Source organism: Pseudorca crassidens, chromosome 13 (genome assembly GCF_039906515.1).
Source record: "Pseudorca crassidens isolate mPseCra1 chromosome 13, mPseCra1.hap1, whole genome shotgun sequence".
Lineage (NCBI taxonomy): Eukaryota > Metazoa > Chordata > Mammalia > Artiodactyla > Delphinidae > Pseudorca > Pseudorca crassidens.
Window position 1 is genome coordinate 2,743,832 of NC_090308.1, and position 26,465 is coordinate 2,770,296.

A 26,465-nucleotide genomic window follows, 5' to 3' on the forward strand; every position below is an offset into this window, starting at 1 on the left:
AAGTAGGTATTTAAGCTAAGACCTTCCCTTAGGTGTGGCTCAGTATCTCCCCAGATGGTTTTACCAGACTGCTCTGCACCAGTCACTATCTTTAAAGGAATCCATGTATTGGCCTTGGACGTAAGGCTTGTCTGCAAGGCTAGTGGTGGGTGATCGTGACCCCTTACAGGATTGAGGAGGGAATGCTGTCTTCTAAGGAGTTGTATGGCTGACACAGAAGGAGAAATTTGATCTTCATGGCTGAGCTGGTATTACTGCCATTGGGAAAGTCTGGTTAATGTATAATGCAGACACACAGAGCAAACTAGAGGGGAGGGAGGAGGCCCAAACAGGCAGAGAAGACGCTTTATGTTTACATTTTTCTTGTCTTGCCTCCAAGTAGGAATTTTTGTTTCATCAGGATAAATATAATCTTTTGAGATTGGCTTTTTTCACTCAGCATCATTCTGCGGAGACTCACTCGTGTCGTGTGTATCCTTAGTTTGTCCCTTTTTATTGTTGCCGATGATGTGTCCCAGTTTGCTTAAGCATTTAAGTTAGAGGACGTCTGGGTTGTTTCCTGTTTGGGTATAAGGCTGCTGTGAACTATCACATTCAGGTTTTTGTGTGAACGTACTCTTCATTTCTCTGGGATGAATGTGCGAGAATGCAATTAGTGGGTTGTACGGTAAGTTCGTGTTTCATTTTGTAAGAAGCTACCTGACTGTTTTCCAGCAGCTGATCCATTTTCCATTCCCACCAGCAATGGATGAGAGATCCAGTTTCCCTGCATCCTCACCGGCATTTGATGTTATCGCTGTATTTTCTGTTTTAGCCACTGATAGGTGTGTGGTGATATCTTACGTGGATTTGCCTTTCTCTCGTGGCTAATGATGTTGAATGTATTTTCAGGCGCTTGTTTGCCATTTGTATCTCTTCTTTGGTGAAATGACTGTTTATCTCTTTTACCCATTTTCTAATTGGATTATTTGTTTTATTTTATTGTTGAGTTTTGAGAATTTTTATTTGTTATAGCTACAAGACCTTTGTTGCGTAAGTGGTTTGCAGGTGTTTTCTTCCAGGCTATAGCTTCTCTTTTCATCTTCTTAGCAGAGTCTTTGCAGAACAAAAGTTTTAAACATTGATTAAGCTCCGTTTACTGATGGCTCATGCTTTGGAGATCATATCTAAGAATTTCCCCCTTATTCCTAGGTCCTGAAGCTTTTCTCCTAAAAGTTTTATAGTTTTATGTTTTACATTTAAGTCTGTGATCCATTTTCAGGTCATTGTATAAAACGGGATTTAGGTCTGTTTTGTTTTTTTTTTTTTTCGCCTTGGAGGTCCAGTGCTCCAACACCGTTTGTTGAAAAGACTCTCCTTCCTCCGCTGAATTTCTTCTTCATCCCTCTCAAAAATCAGTTGGGTGTATTTGAATGGGATGGGTTCATGCCCAGGCTCTCTGTTCTGTTCCATTAGTCTGTGTGTCTGTCCTTCCACCAGTATCTCACAGTCTTGACTACTGTAGCTACGTTGTAAGCCTTAACATCAGTAGAGTGATTCCTCCCACTTTATTATTCTTTTTGAAAATTGTTTTTAGGGATTCTAGGTCATTTGCGTTTCCATATAAATTTTTTTTTTTTAAGAAGATGTTGGGGGTAGGAGTTTATTAATTTATTTTTGCTGTGTTGGGTCTTCGTTTCTGTGCGTGGGCTTTCTGTAGTTGTGGCGAGCGGGGGCCACCCTTCATCGCGGTGCGCGGGCCTCTCTCTATCGCGGCCTCTCTTCTTGCGGAGCACAGGCTCCAGACACGCAGGCTCAGTAGTTGTGGCTCACGGGCCTAGTTGCTCTGCGGCATGTGAGATCCTCCCAGACCAGGGCTCGAACCCGTGTCCCCTGCATTGGCAGGCAGATTCTCAACCACTGCGCCACCAGGGAAGCCCCTCCATATAAATGTTATTTTTATTTTTTAACATCTTTATTGGAGTATAATTGTTTCACAATGCTGTGTTAGTTTCTGCTGTACAACAGAGTGAATCAGCCATATGCATACATATATCCTATGGAGGTTCCTTAAAAAAACTAAAATAGAACTACCATATGACCCAGCAATCCCACTGCTGGGCATATACCCTGAGAAAGCCATAATTCAGAAAGACACATGTACCAATGTTCATCGCAGCAGTATTTACAATAGCCAGGACACGGAAGCAACCTAAGTGCCCATCGACAGATGAATGGATAAAGAAGATGTGGCACATATATACAGTGGAATACTACTCAGCCATAGAAAGAAACAAAATTGAGTTACTTGTAGTGAGGTGGATGGACCTAGAGACTGTCATACAGAGTGAAGTAAGTCAGAAAGAGAACAACAAATACCATGTGCAAATGCATATATATGGAACCCGTATAAATTTTAGAAGCAGCTTATCTGTGTCTACAAAAAGCCTTGTCCAGACTTTGATGGGAATTGCGTTATGCCTACAGATCAGTGTTTGGAGAATTATAGTCTTTACTGAGTCTTCCAATCTGTGGACATGAATGTCCCTTCATTTTTTTACCTCTTCTCTGATTGTTTTCAGTCGCGTTCGGGAATTTTCAGCACACAGATACTGTACGTGTTTTGTTAGTTTTCTCCTAAGTATTTCATTATTCTGGGAGCAACTGTAAATGGTGTAATCACTTTTAATGCCTGTGTAAAATTTCATTTGGTGGATGTCATCATTTACTTAACTCTTCCACTGTTGGCTGGACATTTAAATTGTTTCTCATTTCTTCACTCTTATTTAAAAAAACATTGTAACAAACGGCTTTCCATATTCGGATCGTTGATAAAGTCTGAGGAGTGAGATCCCTGGGTCAGGCGGTGTGAACGTGTGTGCCTCTTGGTGACCGTGGAACTTGTGTGTGAATGAAAGCAGGCTTCCCGCTCAGTGCCCACCAGTCTGCCCAGCTGTCCGGTAAGCCCGATGGCGTTCTGTTCATGGCGGCATATATTTTTCCAAGGCGTGGACTCGGTGGTTTTCAGATCCTGTCCTGCCTGGTGACTGATGACTCTCTGTCAAAACATAAAATGCTTTGCAGGGCACAATCATCGCTTTCCCAAACACATGACCTCACCCTGCACACGTGCCCGCATGTTAAATCGTGCTGCCGTCATTCCACTCACCCAAGCGGCAGCCTATGATCCTTTTGCAAGTTATTCCCGTTTGCTAAGACGTTACCGGTTTGAATAATTCATCCTTATCTACACCCCACGGATTCTGCTTTGTCCACCCTCATGAGGATCACAGACATGCTTGCTAATGAGAGGGGCACCAACGTCACCTTTTTTTTTTAAATAAATTTATTCATTTATTTTTATTTTTGGCTGCGTTGGGTCTTCATTGCTGCATGCGGGCTTTCTCTAGTTGCGGCGAGCGGGGGCTACTCTTGGTTGTGGTGCGTGGGCTTCTCATTGTGGTGGCTTCTCTTGTTGCAGAGCACGGGCTTTAGGTGCACAGGCTTCAGTAGTTGTGGCACACGGGACCAGTAGTTGTGGCTCACAGGCTCTAGAGCACAGGCTCAGTAGTTGTGGCGCACGGGCTTAGATGCTCCGCGGCATGTGGGATCTTCCTGGACCAGGACTCGAACCCGTGTCCCCTGCATTGGCAGGCGGATTCTTTGAAGAAGTGATCTCTACTTTGAGGAAGGGCTATAAATATAGACATTCCAGCATAAGACTTTCCCAATCATAGCGATCAGTTTTAGTAACTGTTGCTGTGTGTTTTTTGCACCATTAAAAAAAGCCTGTTACTTTAGCAGTGTTTTCTTTGCAGAAACCAAATGGCCCTTCTCCACATAAGTGTTGCTTAGAGATGCCCAATCAGTGCCTGCTCACTGGACAGGAGGGTGCAGTGTACTGGTCTGTGGTACCCGAGTCAGGTGTCTTCAGAGGATGTCTGAGTGATTGGATGGATACAGCCCAGAGCTTTTGCTATAGTTTGGTGTTTACCCTTGAGTCACTGTCTATGACTAGTGTGCCAGTGGGTGCTGGCGGATCTGTACGTTCGTTACAATTTGTACCTTTGGCTTAAATGTTCCCATGCACAAATGTACAGTGATACTCTTCCCAGTAGAGCAAGAAAAACACAAACAATCCACTAGACGTTGAATTTTCACGTTATCTTTGAGAATATTCCTGCCCTTTTGAACATTGCAACCTACCATCTGACGACCAGCTTCGAATGCAAAGAAATTCTTACGGATGGTTCTGGAGGACCTTTGGTTTCATACCTGAAGAGAAAAATAAGTGAAACCTTTGTAATGATGCTGGTAGATGTTCTCCGCTAGTTACGTGTCCCTATGAGTCTGTCACCTTTTACTAGAGAAGGAGCACGAGCTGGCCTCATGGAATAGTGAGAATTGACGTCCAGCTGTCTGTACAGGTGTCTCAGCCCGTTTCTGTTGTGGAGAGAGTACAGTTGTGAGCGGGGAATGCTGGGCCTTCCGTTGACAATAGATACAGAGACTTGGAACAGAAAACAGCCTGGCAGGAGGGACACGTCCCACGGGCACAGAGTCCCTGACACCAGCTGACTCAGCATGTCCTTACCTCTGTCAGAAACATCACAGTTATCAACAACTCGTTCTGATAGAGATATTTACCGAAATGTTGATTTTGAAAAAAAAAATTGGATATCAAGTCAGAAATATGTAAATAATTAAGTCTTGGAGATGATGATATTCAGATAAGTGAAATTTTCCCTTTTCTGGAAAAAACCGTGAAGCTGTCCCAGTCGATCTCACTGGGATGAGACTATAGTTACACTGATAGTGGGTGATCGTCGCGGAGGCTTTTCGTTTGGGAATTTCAAGCCCACGCTGTCAGCTTTTCTCAACTCTCAGCGCAGCCTCTCTCTCTTTCACACCACACATCTCAGATCCGAAGTGACAGTGTTCTGAGTATGTGGACGGATGGGAAACGGTGATAATTGCCTGTTCGGTGCACGGCAGGCAGGCAGCCTGGTATCATTTTATCACCCTCTTTACTCGGCACTATTTTTAAAGTTGTACTAAAGAATAAAGACTTAGCCCCGTCAGCACACATCCCGCTGCCCCAGGACAGACACTGTCCCCATACAGAGCTGTGTGTTCCGTAAGGAAACTTCTCTGCTTCGGGACCTATGGCGACATACGTTTCCATCCACAGTTTTGAGGCCCTTTGGCGATTCCTCAGTGCCTCTCGACAAATGCAGATAACGACTTCCTCATCCGTGTGCAAAGTGACTCTTCACAAAGCACGTCCTTGAAGGTGGCTTTCCAGGTGAGATGGAAAGTGTCCATGGCCACTAGAACCTGCACCTGAAACACCACACCCAGGTTCCGGGGCCTCTGTCACTTCACAGCTCATGTTCCACAGAGCGTTGCTTTCTCCGGGGGCTCAAGGATTGATGGAACTTACTAGAACTAACCCACCTGAGGGGCGTCGAGGTGTCAGAACCTGGGAGCCTGCAGCGCGTATGCTGTGGGCGCCTGTGTCCTCCTCTCTCTGTGCAAGGAGGCCCCTGCAGGAACGCGGCTCTGTCTGCCCGTCACCGCTATAATCACAGCTTCCAGGGCGTCCCATTTGCATAGACTGTGATTTATAAAAATACCAGCAGACCGAGAGGCTTTCAGAAGGATGGAAGGGGAGATAATTTGAGGGAAAGACAGGCAACGAGGGCAAAGAAAGACAGGAGCCGTGAGGGGCGGCACTTCAAACACAGAGGGAAAAGCCCACCTTGCCTTTAATAGCAAAATTAGTACAAGGGGGGCAGAGGGCAGAAGTCTGGATGGGAAGGAAAAGGCAGAGAATAAAAATGAGACGTGTCTTGGTTGTTTCTCCTCCCCTCTCCTCTGAGTTTCTTCACTTCCCCCTGCTGTGATGTCTGAGTCCCAAGTTCGGCCCAGTTCAGTCCCCGATGGGCTTCAGAAGCAGCTCAAGGTCTCTTTCTGAAGGCGGACACGCCCGGCTGGTTGTCCCTGTGCGTGAGTTACTGCCGTGACTGCCCTGGGGCTGGGTCACTTTCTTTGGTAAAAGAAGGGAAAGCGCCATTCCAAGATGCATGAGAGAAGAGTGCCCTGCGTGCACTGCACGGTCTGTCCCTCGGGGCGTTGCAACATCCAGGCATTGCAACAGGTGGGTCTGCGGTTCAGGCCCTGGACCACACCCGGTGGACCCCAGGCAGGGGCCACCGCTCCGCGCATCGTCCTTCTCCTGCGTCTCGGAGCCGCTGCCCCCGGCCTCTGGTTTCCTCCAGCATTTTCCTTTCTCGTTCCCTTGCTCCTGTGCCTTCCCGCAGGGTTTTGTTTTTCTTCAGTGGGCCGTCCTTGTTCTGTCTAGAGGCCAGCAAGTGCCCGTAGAGCCAGCTGGAGTCCCACTCTCGTTGGGGGAGTGTCGCCATCCTAAATGCCTTAGCTTATATTTAGCCCTTTGGAAACGGAGTGGAAACTTTCAGCAGAAATAGTTTCCCGAGGAACCGATTGGACCAGTGCAGCTGGTTCTGTAATTTCATCTCACATTTGCTCACGCCAGCGGGAGCAGACACATTGGCGGAGACGTGTGAAGGGCAATTTAAAGAGCAGAGAAGAGTCTGCAGTGCATGAGCCACTGCGTCTCAGAAGCTTCCTCGGGCGGGTGGGAGAGGAAGCCGCGCTGCCCGGAGCCTGCATCCCGTCCGGGCCCCGGGAGGTCGGGATCCGCTTGCGGCTCGGCCCCTGGGTTCCCTTGGAGAAGCCACCGGACCTGCCTAGAAGGAGGAGGTTCCTTCTGGCTCTGAGTCTGAGGCTCGCGCCTGGTCCTTCTACCTTGTGTTATAGCGTGTGCACAGCCGTCTCCTTGGGGGTCTTTGTAGTGAACGGCCTGTGTCGTTGATTCTGGACGCTTTACTGGGGGTGGGGTGCGCCTCCCCGAGGGACTTTTCAAGGGTCCCCTGTCTTCACTCCCTGGAAGAGACAGATGAGCTACTTGGTGACTTCTCTCCACTTTCAAAGCATTTCTGAACTTTGTTCCTAGCAGTACGGTGGGCTAGGTGTGGTGAGCTCTCTGTCTAAAAACAATTGAAAGTATGGATAAAATATCTCTTTGAAACAGTTAAATGCATTGATGAGCTGGGAAGTGGTAGGAAGTACTCAGAGGCCAGGCCCCAGGTCAGAGCAGCTGACAGGGCAGAGGGCCAGCGACAAATGCCAGGTTTGCCCCGTAGCCCTCTCCCCTGCCCGCGTGGAGCGGAGGCCCCGGGAGGCTCCCGGCCCCCGAGGTCTCCCCGACTACACGCGCACACTCAGGACCTCACCGGGGATGAGCCTCACGTCTGGAGTTCTGGGGGCAGGTCCAGACCTGAGAGCTGTCGGTGTTCAGACGGTAACACAAAGCCCCGAGACAGGACTAGGTCCCGAGGGGGTGATGACGGGGAAGAAGAGCCGGGGTCCAGGGGATGTTGGGAGACAGGGAGATAAGGAGACGGGAGAGAGGGGGTGTCGGGAGACCCGGGGGGCGTGATGTCCCGGAATCCAAGTGAGGGAAGCGTTTCGAGGAAGATGGGGTGATGGATGGTGCCCAGTGCGCGGACTCTGAGGTCTGACCCCTGGGTTGAGCCCCGTGGAGGGTTTTAATGACTTGATGAGGTGAAGAGAGTGGGTGGCAGTGGGTGTGAGAGAGGAGAGGAGGGAGGTGGGGCAGCGAGTGTGGAAATCCCTTCAAAGAGCTGGTGGGCGGCGGTGGGGCCACGCAGTCTGTGTTTCCTGAGAAGCATGCGGACAGGACAGCCTGTTTGTGTGCTGCAGGGAACCACCCTGCAGGACGGGGAGTGGGGCTCGAGGTGAAGCCCCATCCTTCGCAGAGATTCCAGGCTGCGTAGTCCCGCCCCGGGCCTGGAATCTGCATTTTTAACGAGTTCCCTGGTGGTTCTGATGCAGGGGCACCACGGCCACAGCCTCTGGAACAAGATGTCATTCCCTGGCGAGGACGTCCTCTTTTGGGGTCTAGAAGAGGGAGCCGTGGTGCCCTGATGGGAGATGCCTCGAGATGTCGGCCTCTGCTGACCTGAGCTCCCGGCGGGACCCCGGAAAGCCAGGCTGCAGTTCTCCGGCCACCGCTGCGTTAACAGCGCCCGGAGTGGGACGGGGTTAGCCTGGCAGGACTTGCTCAAAGAGAGTCAGAGTTTCGGTGATTTCCTTGTTCTTTTCTGCACTTTCACGAGTCACCTGTTCAATAACTTATTCTTTGCTCTTTCTGAGAAGTGATATTCTGCATGCAGATCAGTGATTTCTATAATGACCTTGTCCCCCTTTTTTGGAGACAAAGCTAACACTTGCCCGATTCTTATTTTCTACGTCTTTGTCATTAATATTTCACAACTTGTTTTTTTAAACCTCTTTATGGGAGTATAATTGCTTTACAATGGTGTGTTAGTTTCTGCTGTATAACAAAGTTAATCAGCTATACACATACATGTATCCCCATATCCCCTCCTTCTTGTGTCTCCCTCCCTCCCTCCCTATCCCACCCCTCTAGGTGGTCACAAAGCACCGAGCTGATCTCCCTGTGCTATGCGGCTGCTTCCCACTAGCTAGCTATTTTACGTTTGGTAGTGTATATATGTCCATGCCACTCTCTCGCTTCGTCCCAGCTTACCCTTCCCCCTCCCCGTGTCTTCAAGTCCGTTCTCTACGTCTGCATCTTTATTCCTGTCCTGCCCCTAGGTTCATTAGAACCTCTTTTTTTTTTTAGATTCCATATATATGTGTTAGCATACAGTATTTGTTTTTCTCTTTCTGACTTACTTCACTCGGTATGACAGACTCTAGGTCCGTCCACCTCACTACAAATAACTCAATTTCGTTTCTTTTTATGGCTGAGTAATATTCCACTGTATGTATGTGCCACATCTTCTTTATCCATTCATCTGTCGATGGACACTTAGGTTGCTTCCATGTCCTGGCTATTGTAAATAGAGCTGCAATGAACATTGAATATTTCACAACTTTTAATCTGCGTTTACTTTTCATAAATATTCTCCCTTTAATGACATGAAAAGCAGATGATTCAGAACAGAGGAAATTACCTTCCAGGGTGACTTCGGTGCGGGCAGAGCACGGAGGGCACCGCGACGGGTCCCCTCCGGCCGTTTCCATCACTGCCCCTGTGTCTCTAATACCTGCACAGGAATTTCCTCCATCTGTCAGAATTTCAACAGGGAGTCTAAAATTCACTGTCGTAAATTATTTTGTCCTATGTTGATGTCATTTCTCTAGTTTTTCTCTCTCGCATTAGAACATTTTTGAAATCCTTGCTTACAGAGCAAGGGCCTGACCATGACACCAGGTTCTCCCACAGATTTCTCAAGTTATTTAAAAAAATACTCTTTCATAGGAGTTATGCTACAAACCAAATTTTTAGTGCTATATGTAGAGGGAACAGACTTTATTTTCTTAAGGGAATGGCATTAAAATCCACATAGAATTCTAGAAAAAATGACCTGCCTCATAAAAGGGAAAAGCATTTATTTCAAAATGAAGCACAGACACTGTTTTATATCTGGTTGCCCTTTAAGGCAATAGTCACAAAATGATTCAGAAGATATCGCTGTCCAGTCTGGAAACAGTTAGAAGCAGACAAGCCCGGGCACGTTCCCCGTGCTCCCATCTGGGTGTTTCCTGTGCACACAGCAATCAGCATTGGATTCCAGACCTTTTCTTTTTTTTTTCTTTCTTTCTTTTTTTTTTTAATTCTTGGTAAAGAGGAAAACAAAATATCTCAAGCAAGTTCAAGCCAAAATGTCACTGTGAATGCAGAACTCTAAAATCTAAAATGTGAAACGCTTGGTTCCTTTTTCTGTGGGTAGTTGAGAGTCTTTGCTGTTCAAGACCTTACTGACTTTAAATGGGACATTAACTGCGCCGCAGCGTTATCAGGGAGCAGCCTGAGGTTTTAACGCCCGTCCCGAGGAGGGGGTTAGGTATGTGCTTTGAGTGCGTTTGCTGTGAATACTTGGACAGCAAGAATCTACACAAAGTGAAATGTTAAGAGAGATCTGCTTCTAGGCCTTTGAGTCGACATGTTCGGGCAGTGGTGACTCAGGAAGGTGAATGCTGACGTGTTGGTGGGATGCGCTGGGCTGGGGAGACCTGATGGCCTGGGTGCTGGGCTGCTTGTTCACAGGAGGGGTGACGCGGGGCCCTGGGCGGGAATCCTGGGGTCCGGGGCACGGACCCCTCCGGGGATGCTGCACTGCAGGAGCTGGGTCACCTGCCTGCCGAGGGGGTCACAGCAGGTTGAGTGACCTCATGCACCTCCCCACGGAAAAACACCTACTTTACAGTTTTTCCATGTCAGATAGCTGGTGGTGGATAGGTGGCATACCCCCTTACAGGGGAAGCAGTACGTCTCTGGGGACAGGTAGTTCTCCGATGAGAATTTGTAGTGATTTCTGCCAGTGTTTTAATTTAAAGATCAAGGCCTTTTTTTTCCTACTGGGAAGGCTTCTGGACTGGCAGGAAATCCTATCTGACTGCTTCTTCTGAAATATAAGCTCTGGGATGGCAATGAATCATTCTTTGCATTAGCTCTGGCAAAAATATAAGGGAGAGTAGAATTATAAGAAGGAGGAGGAAAAAAACTGCATTCACAGATTACTTCTGCCTGTGGATCCCTATTGGTGACCTTTTTTTTTTTTTTTTTTTTTTGGTACGCGGGCCTCTCACTGTTGTGGCCTCTCCCGTTGCGGAGCACAGGCTCCGGACGCGCAGACTCAGCGGCCATGGCTCATGGGCCCAGCCGCTCCGCGGCACGTGGGATCTTCCCGGACCGGGGCACGAACCCGTGTCCCCTGCATCGGCAGGCGGACTCTCAACCACTGCGCCACCAGGGAAGCCCCTGATAACCTTTTTGACCACAGCAGTGTAGACGTTAAGACAGATTCACAGAGGTTCGTTTTGTTCCATGGTTCCCGCATTCCTCCCTGTCCAAAATTTTGCCCAAACTGATAAGAAGCAGATGGATTTCACTGAGATACTGGTAAGACCACGTGACACAACTCCATGGGGAAAGGAAGCAGTTACAGGCTCACGAGCGGAATCCTTGGTATAAAAAGCAGGTTGGTTTTGTAAAGCTCTGTGGTGTCACCGCTTTAAGCTCCTGTCCTGAAAATCCATACCGTACCCGACTTGTTGTACCTTCAGCGGACGAATCCAGAGGAGCCCCTTGATTTGTATTGTTTTCATTTTTCTCTTGCAGGAAGAGGGCATCGTGAAGGAGATTGACATCAGTCATCATGTGAAAGCAGGCTTTGAAAAGGCCGACCCTTCCCAGTTTGAACTGTTAAAAGTTTTGGGACAAGGGTCCTATGGAAAGGTAAGTTAGGTCCATGGTTCCCTCCAAGTGGGTCACATTCCACTGGGGCTGGTCCCGCACGTCAGGGCGAAGCACTTGAATGTCTGGTGAAGGAGACGGCAGAGGTGCCTCCTGAGCCCAAGGGAGAGGCGGCCCCAAGCTGAGGGAATGAGAAGTACAGGCAGCGCCCACGTGGTGGGCCCCGTGGTGGCTGGAGCTGGGGCCTCGGTTTGCCTGAAGCCCGTGACCATGGAGCTGAGCTTAGGGACACCACACACCTTCCCTCTCCTGTAGCTTCCGTGGGCCTTTAGCGTATCACTGTGCTGGCTAGGGTCCTTGAACTTGAGCCGTGCATCTTCTTAGAAGTGCATACCCCACAAGTATTTCTCAAAAAGAAGGAAAAAGTAGGAGAACAAGGAAGAAAGGAACAGAGAAGGCGGCGCCCTTCGGGACCAGTTCACATGACCGTCCCCAAGGAGTCAAGGAGGCTGGGACTGCAGGCTGTCTCCCCTCACCCTCCGTGTAAACTGTGCAGATACTCTGCCTGTCCAAGCCTCAGTTCCCCCATCTATGAAGGGGACAGCGTGTGAACTACTTTCTATAATTATTCTATGGATTAAATAAGACATGACTCCTAGACGTCTAGCAATCGTCTACAATAAATCTGTGCACTAGAATTTTTCGTTTCCTTTCTTTTTCACCTTCAAATTAAAATGAAAACTGATTTCTCTCAGGAAATGAGAAATAGTTGTGTCTTTATGTAGGGCCACATCCACATACAGCACGATGTCAATACATCTTTCACGAGGATAAGTGAGTTATTCCAGGGCAGTGCTAATATCTCTACGTCCTTGGTGTAACTGGTAGAAATTATACAGACTTATGATTTCTAGAACATGAGGGCCTGAGGTAAACCATGAAGCCAACCTTTCCTAGAGTTTAAGCAGAACAGAGTCCTGGCTTTTTAAAGTAACTCTTTTTGTATATGTGGTATGTGGACATTCACCAAATTTCCCCAGTCTTCATAGGACTTTATGCCGAGATGAAATCCAGCGCATGTCGATTTCACGTAGGATTAATAGTTTGTTAGTGATGTTCTAGATAATCTCTTACAGACCACGAAAATTTGATTGTTTGTGAAACCTCTCTTTTGCCATTCTTAAAAGGTAGAATTTTTTTTATTTTATTTTTTCTTTTCCACACAATGTGGTATGGAACATGTGTTTATAATGTATCTACAGACATGTCCGTTTGAACCATGTGAAATTACCAGCGTTCAAAATGTTGTGGCCTCCCAAAATGGCTATTCATATGGTTTATAAGGCATTTATGAAAGTAGGGAAATGAAGATTTCAGGCTCTCAGGGTAAAAAGCTGTTACTAAAACATAGTGACATAGCAACACCTATTTATGTGGTAATGGACTGTCTTCCCATTAACTAGAAATGTTGGAAAAAGATGAAGCGGCATAAATCTTTCTCTAAGAACCATGACGTGGAAATAGGGATGAGCAAGGTGCCCCTTGCTCCCTTTCAGAGACGCTGCCCACGAGTTGTTTCTTGAGGACACACAGGACCAGTGCAGCTGAATCACCTCTGTCCCCAGTGATGGAGATGGGGACCCACCTCGCAGGCGGGGCCCAGCGTTGCTGGGTGGGCACTGTCTGATGCCCTGGCCTATTTCAGGACTCCGATTTCACTGAGCGCCCTCCCGCCAGGGTGTCTGGAAGCAGCAGAGATGGACAATGCCTTCTGAGCTCAAGGAAAATGGATCTGAGCCTGTCCGTGCAAAACTCGACTGAACAAGAGCTACGTTGACGATGCCCTGCTCAGAGATCTGGGCATTAAAAATGAAAGGAGAAAAGAGTTTTTCCAATTCCCTGCAAAGTTTGAATTTCAATTTTGATTAAAAAAAAAAATTCTTTGGGAAACCAGCGAAATCCTGGTGTTGGGCGGAATCCCCTTGGAATGATAAGCTTCGTAACACTCCACACTTTGCCTTCCCAGCCATCATTGTATGAGGCATAAAAAAGTAAAGTTTAAAAGATTAATATCTTCTGATATTAATAAATAAAGAGATAAATTAAGAGATTAAAATTAAAATAAGTAAGTGAAGAGAAATAAAAGGAAGAGGCAGTGGCAACGCCTACAGATGTTTAACCTCCATTAACTACTGACTCACGAGCTCAACCACTGCCTGTGTGTTGGGCCTGGTCACCGGATCAGGACCGTGGCGGACACTGGAGGTGAGGTTCAGGGTTCCCGGTGGACGAGGCTGCTGTGCCGACCCAGCAGGGCTCCGGAAAGCTCCACCCAGAGGTCCCCTGGGAACGGTGGGCACTAGAGAACCACGATGACAAATCTTAGGTGTCCACACAGCAGTATTTGTTACGAATGTTTTATAAAAGCCGAACTAACGACAAGAGGGGGAAATCCATATGTCCTACCGCCTATATTATTTTATTCATCTCTAAATGGAAATCACATGTCCTTATGTGGGAGTATCTTCCTTTTGCTCTCGGTAAGAGAGAAGAAGGGCACGACTACGTTTTTGCATCCTGCAGGAAGCTCCTGTTACACAGACGTCTCTTGCAGAGACTCCAGAGAGTAGGGAGCTGGCGTGAACCTGGGCTCCGGGCTCACGTTCGCCCCCCACCGGGTCCCTGTGTTCTTTCTGTCACCCCTTCAGTGACTGCAGCCGTTGGAGACGCGGAAATGGATAAAACGCCACCAAGACCTCCTCGCTCGTGCCTGCTGCTGGGAATCCCCCAAGTGACTGTCCTCCGCCCGCACCCTTCACCCCCCTTCCTCAGCCCCCGCTCTCCCCTTGTGCAGCCGGAAGATCGTTACTGGAAAGGAGCAGCGCTCAACCCCAAGGGGGGCCCCGGCTTCGGGTTAGGGTCTGTCACAGGGATGTTTGAGGCTGGCGGCCTCAGGACTGTCCCCAGACGGGACCCCACAAGGGGCAGCGTGCACTGCCATCCCCACGCTCCGCCCTGCAGAGCCCAGGGAGCCAAGTAGCCCGTTTGCCGAAGGAATTTGCTGGGAATGATGGGGACGGTTTCTGGCCATTAGTAATTTGGTCAGACCATGATTATTTCAGTGATGGCCGGAGAGCAGGGGGTCGGTAGTGCTTGGGAGCAGAGGAAGACAGTATCCTTATCGGTCAAGCAGGCGGTGGGAAGGCAGTGAAACACGCCGAGGAATGGGGCAGAGGGTGTCCGAGTGTTAAGATGCGTGGCGCCGCCCACATGCTCCCCGAGACCTTCACGGAAGGTGGAGCCAACGCCTTTGCCCCGCCCCCGGCTCGTCTCCCGCCCCTCGGTCTCCCCAGGCAGATAAGGACCGGACTGTGATCCCGCGTTCTGAGGTGGGATCAAACCCCGACGAGAAACGTCCTTGCTCCCCCGTGACTATCTGTAAATGTCTTCCTCTGGGGGGAAGGTTGGTACCCTGGCGTCCCCTGGAAGCGCATGGCCGCCATGCACTTGGGTCGTGCGCTGGGAGGACACTGCAGACCAGTTGCCAGGCTCATGTGTTGAGGGGACGCTGCAGACCAGTTGCCAGGCTCATGTGTTGAGGGGACGCTGCAGACCAGTCGCCAGGCTCGTGTGTTGAGGGGACGCTGCAGACCAGTTGCCAGGTTCCAGTTCCGAGACAGAGTTGAAAATCTCGCTCAGAGAATGAGGTAGTGATTGGGCTGATCGTGGTAATACACGGAGACTAGGGCAGCTTCGGGTGACACGCATCTGTCGCCACGTGTGCTCACGGAAGGGCTTTGCAGAGTCCCGGCTGAGCTGCTGAAGAAGCAGCTCTAAAAATAAAACGCGGGAGCACATGAAAAGTCCCCGGGGTTAAGTGTCAGAGATTCGAAATGGTCCGGTCGTTTGGGAACTTATCTCACTACATTAGCATGTGTTCCTGAATCACATAAGGATGAAGAGGCGAGAGGTGCGGGATGCCTCGGACGGGAGGGCTCTCGCCGGGCAGACAGAGACAAGCTCTTCACTCGTATTAAATCCACTTTTAAGTCAATTGTTACCGTATTTTTGTTGTTTCTCTCGAAATGCGTTTGTCTCCTGTTGGGTGCTCTGCTTGCTGTAGGGCGTTTCTTGCAGGACCTGGCGTGTGGCAGGAGCCTGACAAATACTGGTAGTGTGGAGGTTTTTTTCCTGTTCTTTTGAAAATCAAAGTAGAACTCCTTTTTAAAACAGATGAATATAGATAGCCATTATTATCCATCATCTCATTTTTATTAATAAAACCTGAGTTGCAATAAAAGAAAACAGGTTCATGAGAAGCGATCCATGCAAGATTTGCATCCTTGAAACTAAACCATCATGGTCAGATGCCATGTGAGCACGGCCTTCCGTGTGGACTTGAGTGGACAGTCTTCCCTACTTCTGAATCCACGCATGTACCTCGTATACATATTCATGTGTGAGTTCCTACGGACCCCCCTTATATTGTGGGGAAGAGGTGGAGAAAGGAATGAAAAGGGGGACAGAGAAGACCGACTCTGGGTATTCCAAAGGCTCGACCTTCTGAACGCACATCCTGCATATACCTGTCCTCATTTTTCTCCGTTGTCCCCTCGTTTTGAAAGAGGGGTTTTACTCTCGTCACTAGCGTTCCCATGACGAGTGCCTCGTCTTGGGGCTAATGAGTCGTCTTCACTGCAGTACGGTGGGTAGATCACTCTGTCCCGCAGCCCCTGTGGCTTTGAACGCGATCCGTGGCGACTGCACGCGGTGAAGCTGCAAGCACACACGCGGCAGCACCTGTGCCTCTGGACACACATGTCGTCTGCACCCGCGTCTCTGTCATGAGAGCAGATTTTTGCATCTATTGGTAAATACTGTTAGGAAAAGCAAATACTGTTGTTTCGTCTGCGTGGAAGGTGTTCTGTTCGTAATGGATACCCCAGGTTGGTTGGTTGGTTTTTTTACTAATTTTGTTCAACAACTATGAACGTGTCTTTTAAGCTCAGCCTCCCAAACAATTGTCTTTTCCTCCACGATACACGTCACAATGTATCCCAGCAGATGTTGTGTCCACATGAGATTATGTAAGAGCCATTTAGAAACCAACTCCAGCTGTAAACTTAAGCTACTCAAAGCTGAAATTTGGGTGAAGAAAGCTCAAAATAAGAGAGCCTGGCTCATCTTGAGAGTCAGAGTGTCCTGCGTGGTTGGCAGTGACTCTCAGGGTAGCCTTCGCCTTGGGGGTTTACAGGGCGTATTTACAATAAAGCAAATGACCTCCCTGAAAACTTCTGAATAGTGTTTGTTTTTCTAAGCAACTGGTCTTTTTTTCAAAGGAGGGTGCTATTCCCTCTGATCTAAAATGTTTCGTAGAAAGTGAGTGGTGCCGAAAACAAACGTGATTCTTCAGACGAACACGTACCACGGCTCCTCACAGGGTTGTAATAAATTAGATGAACTTTTCCTGACGTCCCAGATGTTGGAGAACATTTTACATTTAGGTTTTTCCTACAGTGTATTTATTTTATTGGAGTTTCCTAAACTCCCTGTGTATCCCCGTGTCAAATCCAATAAGGAGAATGAATTTACAGTCATATCAACTGCAGGTGTTCTGTGTGCTCTTTCTCACCAGGTGTTCCTGGTGAGGAAGGTCAAGGGGTCGGATGCTGGGCAGCTCTACGCAATGAAGGTTCTGAAGAAGGCCACCTTGAAAGGTGAGAGGTCACAGAGGGGGAGACACGTAACTGTTGTTATTGGGGGAAATAGACGTTCCGTTTAGTGTTGCATGATTTCTGTATGTCGACGTGTTACTCTCTGATTGATAACACACAATACAAGCACACCCCTGAGTATTTAACAGAGCCCTGCGTGATTTCCACGCTCTTCAGAGGGAAGGCCATATTGTGTAAATACCATCCTCCACATATGCTCTGCTATAACGTACCATTTGGGGAAAAGAGCACTGAGGAGGAAAGCAAAAGAGGTTGTTTTGGCTGTATTGGGCAACAAATCAGCCTAAATTCATCCTTCAGACTGGATTGCTCAGTTTTAAACAAAATGTGATTCACGGCTGTATTATTTCCCTTTCTTCCCCCGGACTGGGTTTTAGAAATTCAGTCCCACACCTGATTCCCTGCTTCTATACTCCTCCCCTCCAGAAAAGTATACGCACATAACGCAGGTCAAGGTAAGCTATTATCTAAAATCTCTATTCTAAGTTCAGGGTCATTTAGCCAGCAGTACGTACAGTGAGCACCAACTACATCAGCTCTGACCACCTCCTATTCACCCATTGGTGAGGGAGGGACCCGTGTCCTAAATAGTGCTAGAGGCTGGGCACGCAACACCTGGCCTGGGCAGGTGAGACGACAGAGTTTATCAGTCACCTGTACTCATCACTGGGGGAGGAGGGTACCGCACAGCATGCTGGGCCACGAGGGACTGCACAGGAACAGAGTGGGTTGCAGGGACTGTGAGATTCAGGCTTTGTAGTAACAAGAGGGAGGGGTGGCCCCTGGTTCCAGGGAAGATGTGATGGGCTTGTTCGAATAGTTCTGTGGGCTGGCAGGGAACTGAACATGTTAGGTTAAAGACCAGGTGGGGTACAGCTGGTCTGGCTTATAGGGAACCAGCAGGGTGGGGAGCCTTTCCTGCTAGATGGGGGGCATATCTGTCAAGGGCAGGGGAACTCATGGTTAAGCCTTTGGGGCCCATGAAACTCAGAGACGTCAAGGCAGCTCTTGAATTTTTAGGTCTTACATCACTGTGTCCTCAGCACCTACATGCAGGGGACAGCATAAAAATATGTCATTCTCTGCCTTCAAGTCGCTTACTGTCTAGCTGGTAAATAAGATCTATTTTGAACCACATAGAACCAATCATATAGAACAGTAAATGCATAGGCCAAATATATAGACCTAAACATCTTAGATACAAAGGAAGAAAGAGTTCTTCCACACGAGGCCATTCAGAAAGGGTTTAGAGGGCTTCCCTGGTGGCGAGTGGTTGAGAGTCCGCCTGCCGATGCAGGGGACGCGGGTTCGTGCCCCGGTCCGGGAAGATCCCACATGCCGCGGAGCGGCTGGGCCCGTGAGCCATGGCCGCTGAGCCTGCACGTCTGGAGCCTGTGCTCCGCAACGGGAGAGGCCACAGCAGTGAGAGGCCCGCATACCGCAAAAAAAAAAAAAAAAAAAAAAAAAGGATTTAGAAGGTGAGCAAGACAATTCTTAAAGGATGGGTCAATATTTCTATAGAAAACAGCAATCAAGTTGACACTGTCAGCACAACCCATGAAAGAAAATACAAAAACTGCCCACTTTGGCCAGACTGGAGCCTACATCAGAATCACCTATGTGTGTTTGGGGAAAGTTGTTAAAAATAGATCCCAAGGCCCCACTTCTGGCCTACTGGATTGTAGTCTCTTGGGGCAGAGCCTAGAATTTGAGTTTTCTAACAAACTGTCCCAGTAATTCTTCTGTACACAAAAGTTTTGGGTTCTATGATACAGTTTTGGTTTTATAGTTTATTGTTGACACTGGAGTTTTCAATTCAACAACATAATTTAAACCGTGCTATTTATAGTGAACTTTTTTTATTGTAGGTATAATAATATTTCTAAAATTGTTTGTCGATTGATCGTGGCCAAATAGTCCAAGATCCTCATAATATATAATTTTAAAGAATTGTTCGTTAAAAGATGTATAGGAAACAAAGCAGGTTTTGACTTTCTGTCCCCAACTTTGAATAAAATAATCTCTTCACTAAACAGTAGTTCCATAGCAATAGAAAATCAAATTAAACATATGTTAGTTCAAGGTCATCGGACTGTCTAAAAAAGTGAACGGCTCCTCTGGCACTGCCTCAAAAGTTAAATAGAGTTACCACGTGACGCAACTGTTCTAGCCTAGGTATAACCAAGAGAAGCAAAAGCATACATCTACACAAAAACGTGTACATGAATGTTCATAGCAGCACTAGCTAATTCACAGCAGCCAAAAAGTGGAAAAGCCCCAAATATCCATGAACTCATGGATAAAGTACGGTACATCCGTACAGCGGAATATTATTTGGCAATAAAACAAAATGAAATATTGATGCATGCCACAGCCTGGAGGAGCCTTGAAAACATTACGCTGGGTACAAAGAAGCCAGTCCCCAAGCCTCCCATACTGTGGACTCCATTTATGTGAAAATCCAGAAGAGGAGAATCCGCAGAGACGGAAAGCAGCTGAGTGGCTGCCGGGGCCTGGGGCGTTAGGGAGATGGGGTGGCTTAATGACTACGGGGTTTCTTTTGGGGGTGATGAAGATGTTTTCTAACTGACTGTGGTGATGGTTGCACAGCTCTGAATGTTCCAGAAACTATCGAATTGTGCACGTTGGGTGGATTGAGTGGTACATGAATTATATCTCGGTAAAGCTGTTATTTTTAAAATGAACAGCTGGTACGTAACATGGCCATTTGCTAAAACCCACTCTTTCATCCTCAAAGCATGGAGGTTTACTCTCTCAGACACAGAGCGGGCAGCTCCCTGTGGTTGAAGATGAGGCAGGTCGAAGCAGAAGCCATGTCCGCTCATCCTCTGACCAGATTGTTCGTGGTGAGATCCCCTGCCCATCTCACCTTCCATCAGCACATCTGATAACCTCACCAAGCACGTGCTCAGTGCCCTTAAATTGTCCCCTTTCTCCTCAAGTTGTAACTGTTCCTTCTTTCCCATCAAATACCATCTCACCCTCTCCTGCCCCCAAAGGAGGAAGAGGGAGAAATGGGAGAGAAATTGGAACCGTGGGGGAACTTGTGTGTTCACCCTGCTCTGGAGGCGTGAGAGAGAGCCAGGAGCTGGGCCGGCGCTGCCCTTGTTCAGCCCGTCCATCGGCCTCAGCCTTGACCTCTTAGCGCGTGTGCAAACACTCGTCTCGGTGATCTCAGCTCCCACGGGAACGCAAGTCTCCGCGGTTGTTTATGATCCGATCCAGTGTCCTTGAGACAGTGCTCCTGGATACAAGGTTACATGGATTAGGCGGGACATAAAGCTGTGTTACAGAACGGTAGTGATGTTGTTTAATGCACGCCTGCCTCCACGTGTACAGGTAGGTGCCTGTGTGTGTGCGAGTATCGACTATATGTCATGCATGGAGGAAATATGCCAAAACGAAAACACAGGATTATTGGGAGCTTTTATTTTCTTCTCTGTGTTCTATATTTCAACCTTTTAACAAACATAGAACATGTTTGACTTTGTATAATATAGTTTTTTGTGTCGTATTCCAGAACAATACGCTTGACTATGTAAAATCATTTTTACGTTGTGAGAATGAGCCACATAAGCGTAGAACTTAGAAGCGTGAAGTCAGAAGAATTTCCCACTTCCGAGCGCTCCTTACAAGCCAGCTTTGAACCAAACGTTATTTTGTATCATCTACTATTTTAGCTTTTCAAAATGGTCCATCACTAAAGAACAGATCTTTTTCCCCAGACATGCAATCAGAACTTATTTCCCTAAGAGAAGATATAGAAGATTTACAAAACAGTCCTTTGTGTGAGGTGGTGCTTGGACCCACGATAGGAGGACCAAGGACGTCCAGCACGGAGGCCAGGTCTCTGAGCCACCGGGGGGCGGGGGGGGGGGGGCCTTCGGAGCTTTCTAGACCTTCTTTTCTCCTCCCTTGTGAAAGAAGCCAGTTGTTTAGATTTGTTTTGTCTCCAATACCTCTGCATTCTGTTAGCCTGAGAGATTCGAATATTCGTAAGCCATTCTCCATCCTCAAAGCATCACCACTTTTCAGGCTCATTGGTGAATCAGAAGAACGGGTTAGAAAAGAAATGTGGGTGAGAGCGGCGCCCTCCAGGAGTGCAGACCAGGAACTTCAATAGTGAAATTATTTTGAAAAGGGGAAAACGGAGAGGGGGGCAGAGGACCCACGGCAATGACTGCAAACCTCTGGATGGTTTCAGAAACGTGATGGCTGTCCCGTGTACAGAAGGGAGCGTCGTCGTCATATGGATTCCAAATAACTTGGCAAACGGATGATAGTCTCTGACAGCTCTGTTTCTCCTTTAAATGGGTTTAGAGGGGTCAGGGGCCTGCCCCCGCCTTTCTTTAAAGAGGTGGCACGCCATTTCTAAGGCAAGTGTCAACGGCTGAAGCAGCCGACAGTGTGACGAGCAGGCAGGCGTGAGCCACCCCCAGCCTGACCCGCAGCCCCCCTCGCGAGCATGGACGGCGCTGCTTGCGCCCCCGTCGCTTAAGGACCCTTTCAGAGTGTTCAGTGTCTCTGATTGACAAAATTCAACACTGAATTATCGCAGGTGACAGTTCTACGTAAGGAATTCCAAACATCATGAATTCCAAAGGGTGACGCCCCACTTTGTGTTGTAGAGGAATTTGGTTTAAAAGACTGTCAGCGTGGGACTTCCCTGGTGGTGCAGTGGTTGGGAGTCTGCCTGCCGATGCAGGGGACACGGGTTCGTGCCCCGGTCCGGGAGGATCCCACATGCCGCAGAGCGGCTGGGCCCGCGAGCCATGTCCGCTGGGCCTGCGCGTCCGGAGCCTGTGCTCCGCAACGGGAGAGGCCACAACAGTGAGAGGCCCGCGTACCGCAAAAAAAAAACAAAACAAAAACAAAAAACACAAGCCTGATCTCCATCCCCTGTTTAGTGAGCTGGTAAGTGGGGACTGTCACCCACGTTAGTAAGGTGGTTTCCAGCCTGGGCCACAAGCTGGAGTGGCCTGCAGGACTTTCACAAAATGCTGGGGTCACTTCAGGTCAACTCCTCGAACCCCTGGTTGGATGTGGTCTGGGCATGGGTGTCCGGGTGTCTCTAGGGTATTGCCAGCAAGAGGACCCTGATGCAGTGGCTGGGAGCACAGACACTGGACCCTGGGACCCCATCCGGCTTAGACTCCACTGGCTGTGTCACCTTGGGGAACCTCTCCTGGCCTCTGTTTCCTCCTACTTAAATGAGATGATGTCAGTAATAGTATCTACCTCACAACATTGTTGATGTGAGGATTAAATCCGTCAGTGCACGTGAGGTGCTGCTGGCACAAGGTTCACCGTCAGCTGTATTCATTTCTGGTCGTTTTCTCCATGAAAACTGGCATTGGAGGTGTGTTAGGACTCTTCTGGTCTAGGTTTGGCTTAGGTCTGATTAAGTGGGGGGCAGGGGGGCGGCGAGGATGAGGGTTGAGCGTTAATTGCCATCTGGTTAGAAAGACTTACGTCTCTGTTCAGCCCTGGTTCCTCCCGCTACGTGAAGAGCCTGTGATCGTGTTAGTTACCAAGGATGCCTGGCACCTGCTGGGGACCACAAACATCACCCCAGGATGGCTCCTTGTGTAGAATTCTCGTTTCAGTGAGGATTGAAACACCGCTCCACGATGTGGAGAGAGCTTCTATGTGAAATATGTCTTCGCAATGAAAACTTTCTGGTAGGACTTCATCTGTGTTCTCATGCCTAACTAATTTTTCAGCCGTTTTCCTTATAAGTCAACTTTCTAAGCCTAAAGGTAATACATACTCCTTTCTTTGAAGAGAGGAAGTTGTGTCCTGTTGATTCTAAAGGAAGAAAATATTATTCTGGCAAAATCTCTTTGTTTAGTAAGGAACTAATAGACCGTTACGGTCACTTCACGGGTGTTTCTGGCCAGCTGTGTGTGGGTCACTGCCAGAGCCTGGCTGGGAGAGAAGACGCAAATGGTCCCGAATGGTGCTTTCTGAGCCTGTCGGATTGTCCTTTGGAGCCCAGTTTCTGTCACTCCTCTATCCTTTCTTTAAGCAGAGCTCTGATTCCATCACTCGAATGTCGGCAGATACAGGAGGGAATGCGGGAGTGTGCGGGGTGGCCGGGACAGAAGTGCACGGATTACGTTCACGCTGATCACAACGTTTTGAAATAGCCCCTGGTCAGAGTTAGCCTGGTTGGTTTCAAACCTCAGAATGTGGCTTCCAGCACCACTTTATTTCCTCTCCTCTTACACCAAGATGCTTTGTTTGAAAAACACTGACTTAGAAACTAAGCTTCAGTCGGTGCCTTAGTTTGAACAGCTGTTATTTCCATGCTGATGCATTTATGTCATTTGATTCACGCTGGGATGATTACAGATTCCTGGAGGGGAGGTTTTAAGTGCCCTTCTCCTCATTTTACAAATGAGGAAACTGAGTCACAATACAGTGAAGCCACACACTCAGAATCACATGATTTGGAGGTGGTGGGGTCTCTATCCCATGTTCCTCCCCTCCCAGGAGGGGGGCACCTGGGACCAGCCGTGCCCCCCACTCCCAGGGCATCATTTCCTCATCAGAAAGCCTCATCCAGCTGTCCCTGGGATATCTACTATTCAGGGGAGCTGTTTTCCCAGTAGATGATCTAAGACAAAAAGTAACATGTAAACATCATCCTTAAGTAATAGCTCTCCGGTTTGTTGTAATACACCGGCTGTGTGCCTTGGCGTCCTTTATATGTTCATTTCTACCAGAATTGCATTTCTTACATTGTAGAGAAAAAGTAGGAAATAGATTTTTTTTTCACTACTTGCATCTTTAATGCCTGTAAATATGAAAGCATAATGGGCTGAAGATTTACCCACAGAAGGATTCTCTGGTAAAGAAGTTAGTTAAGTAACCATGTCAGTCTTGGGGGTTTTTTTTTTGCGGTACGCGGGCCTCTCACTGTTGTGGCCTCTCCCATTGCGGAGCACAGGCTCCGGACGCGCAGGCTCAGCGGCCATGGCTCACGGGCCCAGCCGCTCCGCAGCACGCGAGATCCTCCCAGACCAGGGCACGAACCCACGTCCCCTGTATCGGCAGGTGGACTCTCAACCACTGCGCCACCAGGGAAGCCCCAGTCTTGGTTTAAATAATCTAGTGTAGCAACAAATCTTGGGGAATTGTGCCTGATATGATCATCAATGTGGCTAACATTTTAATTTTCATCATTCATGGTTTTCTTCCTTTTTTCTCTGAAGTGATGAGCAGTACAAAGTTTTGGTCACCAAATGTTTAGCAACACAACTTCCCACGGGAGGCCCCTCTTTGCTATGAATTAGACCTTTGAAGGTTCAAAGATATTGTGTGAAGGTGGATTTTTATTCTGCATCTAGGAGACCGCTTGGGATATAACTGCAGACCTGGCAGGTTTTTGTGGACAGAGGCAGGAGGCAGTAAGCACGGTCACTCAAACGGGCAGAGCCTGAGTTCTTCTCCAGCCTGGTGTCCGGCTCCAGTTAAAAGGCTCAGGCCTCCCCGTGACCGCGGCCACCTGCAGATGCACGGCTGCGTGCAGCGCGTGCGGTCCCATGCCCCGCGGTCCCTGAGGGATGTTGCAGCCCCGTCCACAGCGACCCCGGGCTTTTCTAAGGTGTACCTCCTACCTGGCCATGTCTCATCTTCACCGTGACCGATAGGACTTGTTTTTATCTTACGCTTCATTTTCTTTTCAAATACAGTCTCTATATAGTAGAATATAATGTAATGTAACGTAATGTAACATGATAGGACATGATATATAATGTAGCGTAAAAGTAATGTGTATTGATGGAGGTCATTTAAAAACAGGCAAATACAGGCAATGATGTCCAACTCTAGCGAGAGGATTTTGGTCCCAGCCTCGCTGCAGGTGGAGCTCTCCTAAGTAAACCCATCCTCCACAGTAGGTTAATTATTCTTACCAGGCGTTCTTATGCAGCTTGCAGTTGCCACGCACTTCAAGATCAGTTTCATGAGCATTTCCCGACTGGCTCTAGGAGATCGTATGGACCATTTTTCTGAGAGTTGTGGTGACTCGCAGAGGGTGGGGATGCAGGAACTCCCAGGGGGCCTCAAGGCTCAAATCCGCTCAGGGCGCCAAGCCGTCGGCTGGCCGGCAAAAGGTACCTGCGCGCATTGTGGTTTGTCACTTGCCAGAGACTTCGAAGGGCTACAGATGTTGAGACCTTTTGTTAGGGCACAAGGGGCATTAGCCAACTTTTTAACTCCACAAGTCCAGAACAGGCCACGTGGCTGAGGAAAGAAAATCAACAGGGTAGCATGTCCTGCACCTTCAGTTCCACAGGAGCACCTGGGAGCAGGTGCCCCTGAAGTTGTCTGATGGAGAGGGGGGCGTGGAAGCCTTGGGGACGTGGGCCTGATCCAAAAAATGTGGGGGGGGGGGTTCCAGAAAGCAGCTCTGGTTTTGTGTTGTGTGTCACGTCCAGCAGGGTAATCCCACAGTGGGCTTCATCCTCTACTTTCCTGGGAAGGAAACTGCGCCCTTCAGGTAGGACGAATTTACAGGCGCTCCCGCCTTCATGTCAGCCCCAGGGGCAGCCCCGGGCCCGGAAGGCTGAAGGACGCGGGAAGGTCACAGCCGGCACCTGGAGCTGCAGGTTACCGTACAGAGCAAGGCAACCATGGAAAGCACGTCACTCTAATCCTTCGTGTCGTGGGTCAGCCACAAGTACAGGGTTGATGTGAAGTATAACAGATGTTAATTTATCACCGATGTCTACGGTTTATTAGTGAATCTCAGAATAGTCTAGGACATCTGGGTTTTTCCATCTATACGGTCAAGCCCCGCTCGATTCCAGACTCACGTGTCTCATGCCAGAGAGTAAAGATCCCAGGGAGGCAGTGGCCTGGCTCCAGACCCTGCGCCGGTCCAGAACACCCAGCGGCAGGTTACTGGGGACGTTTCGCCTCAGGCTGGCGTGTCTCACCATTTCTGTAGCTCGTTGGCACGGCAGCAATGGAAGGATGTAGGAAGCATCTCTCTGGGCTTTTTTTTTTTTATGCATCTGAGTCTTGGGACTCAAAATCCCTTGGAATCCTTAGCCTCCAGAGGCAGCTTGAAGTGCTCAGCGTCAGAAATGAAGCACTTGCTCTCGCGTCGATTTTCTTTCTTGGTGGAGGGACCGCTCTGCAGCTGCCCGTCAGATGGCTGAGGCACCGTTCAGGGCCTTTCCCTCCATCCCTGGTGGCCCGAGTGACTGCCACCACCCAGAGTGGGCGGTGGTGAGGTCGGGTGCCGGTTCAGCCCGGCAAAGCGAGAACTCGCAGGCCCGGAGATGCCCAGTCACCTTTGCAGAGCTGGCCTCACGCCTGCTGTTCCACATCTGAAGGGCATTGCCTGTGTGACAGCTGTCCTTCCGCATCGTGTTAGCTTGGCCCCG

At 48.6% G+C, this 26,465-nt stretch overlaps 1 protein-coding gene across 9 annotated transcripts in view; it reads left to right on the forward strand.

The window, feature by feature from the left end:
- Positions 1-26,465, forward strand: part of RPS6KA2 (ribosomal protein S6 kinase A2) — a 352,189-nt gene that overhangs the window by 252,092 nt on the left and 73,632 nt on the right. For 3 of the 9 annotated variants that reach the window (XM_067701555.1, XM_067701561.1, XM_067701557.1), the window contains 2 exons: positions 11,237-11,353; positions 16,947-17,028. In XM_067701555.1, the coding sequence (XP_067557656.1) occupies positions 11,237-11,353; positions 16,947-17,028 (199 nt within the window). Of the gene's footprint in view, positions 1-5,852; positions 5,985-6,040; positions 6,128-7,090; positions 7,364-9,638; positions 9,960-9,988; positions 10,086-11,236; positions 11,354-16,946; positions 17,029-26,465 lie in introns of those variants that run through there. The other 6 variants (XM_067701554.1, XM_067701556.1, XM_067701560.1 and 3 more) reach the window with 5 other exon arrangements.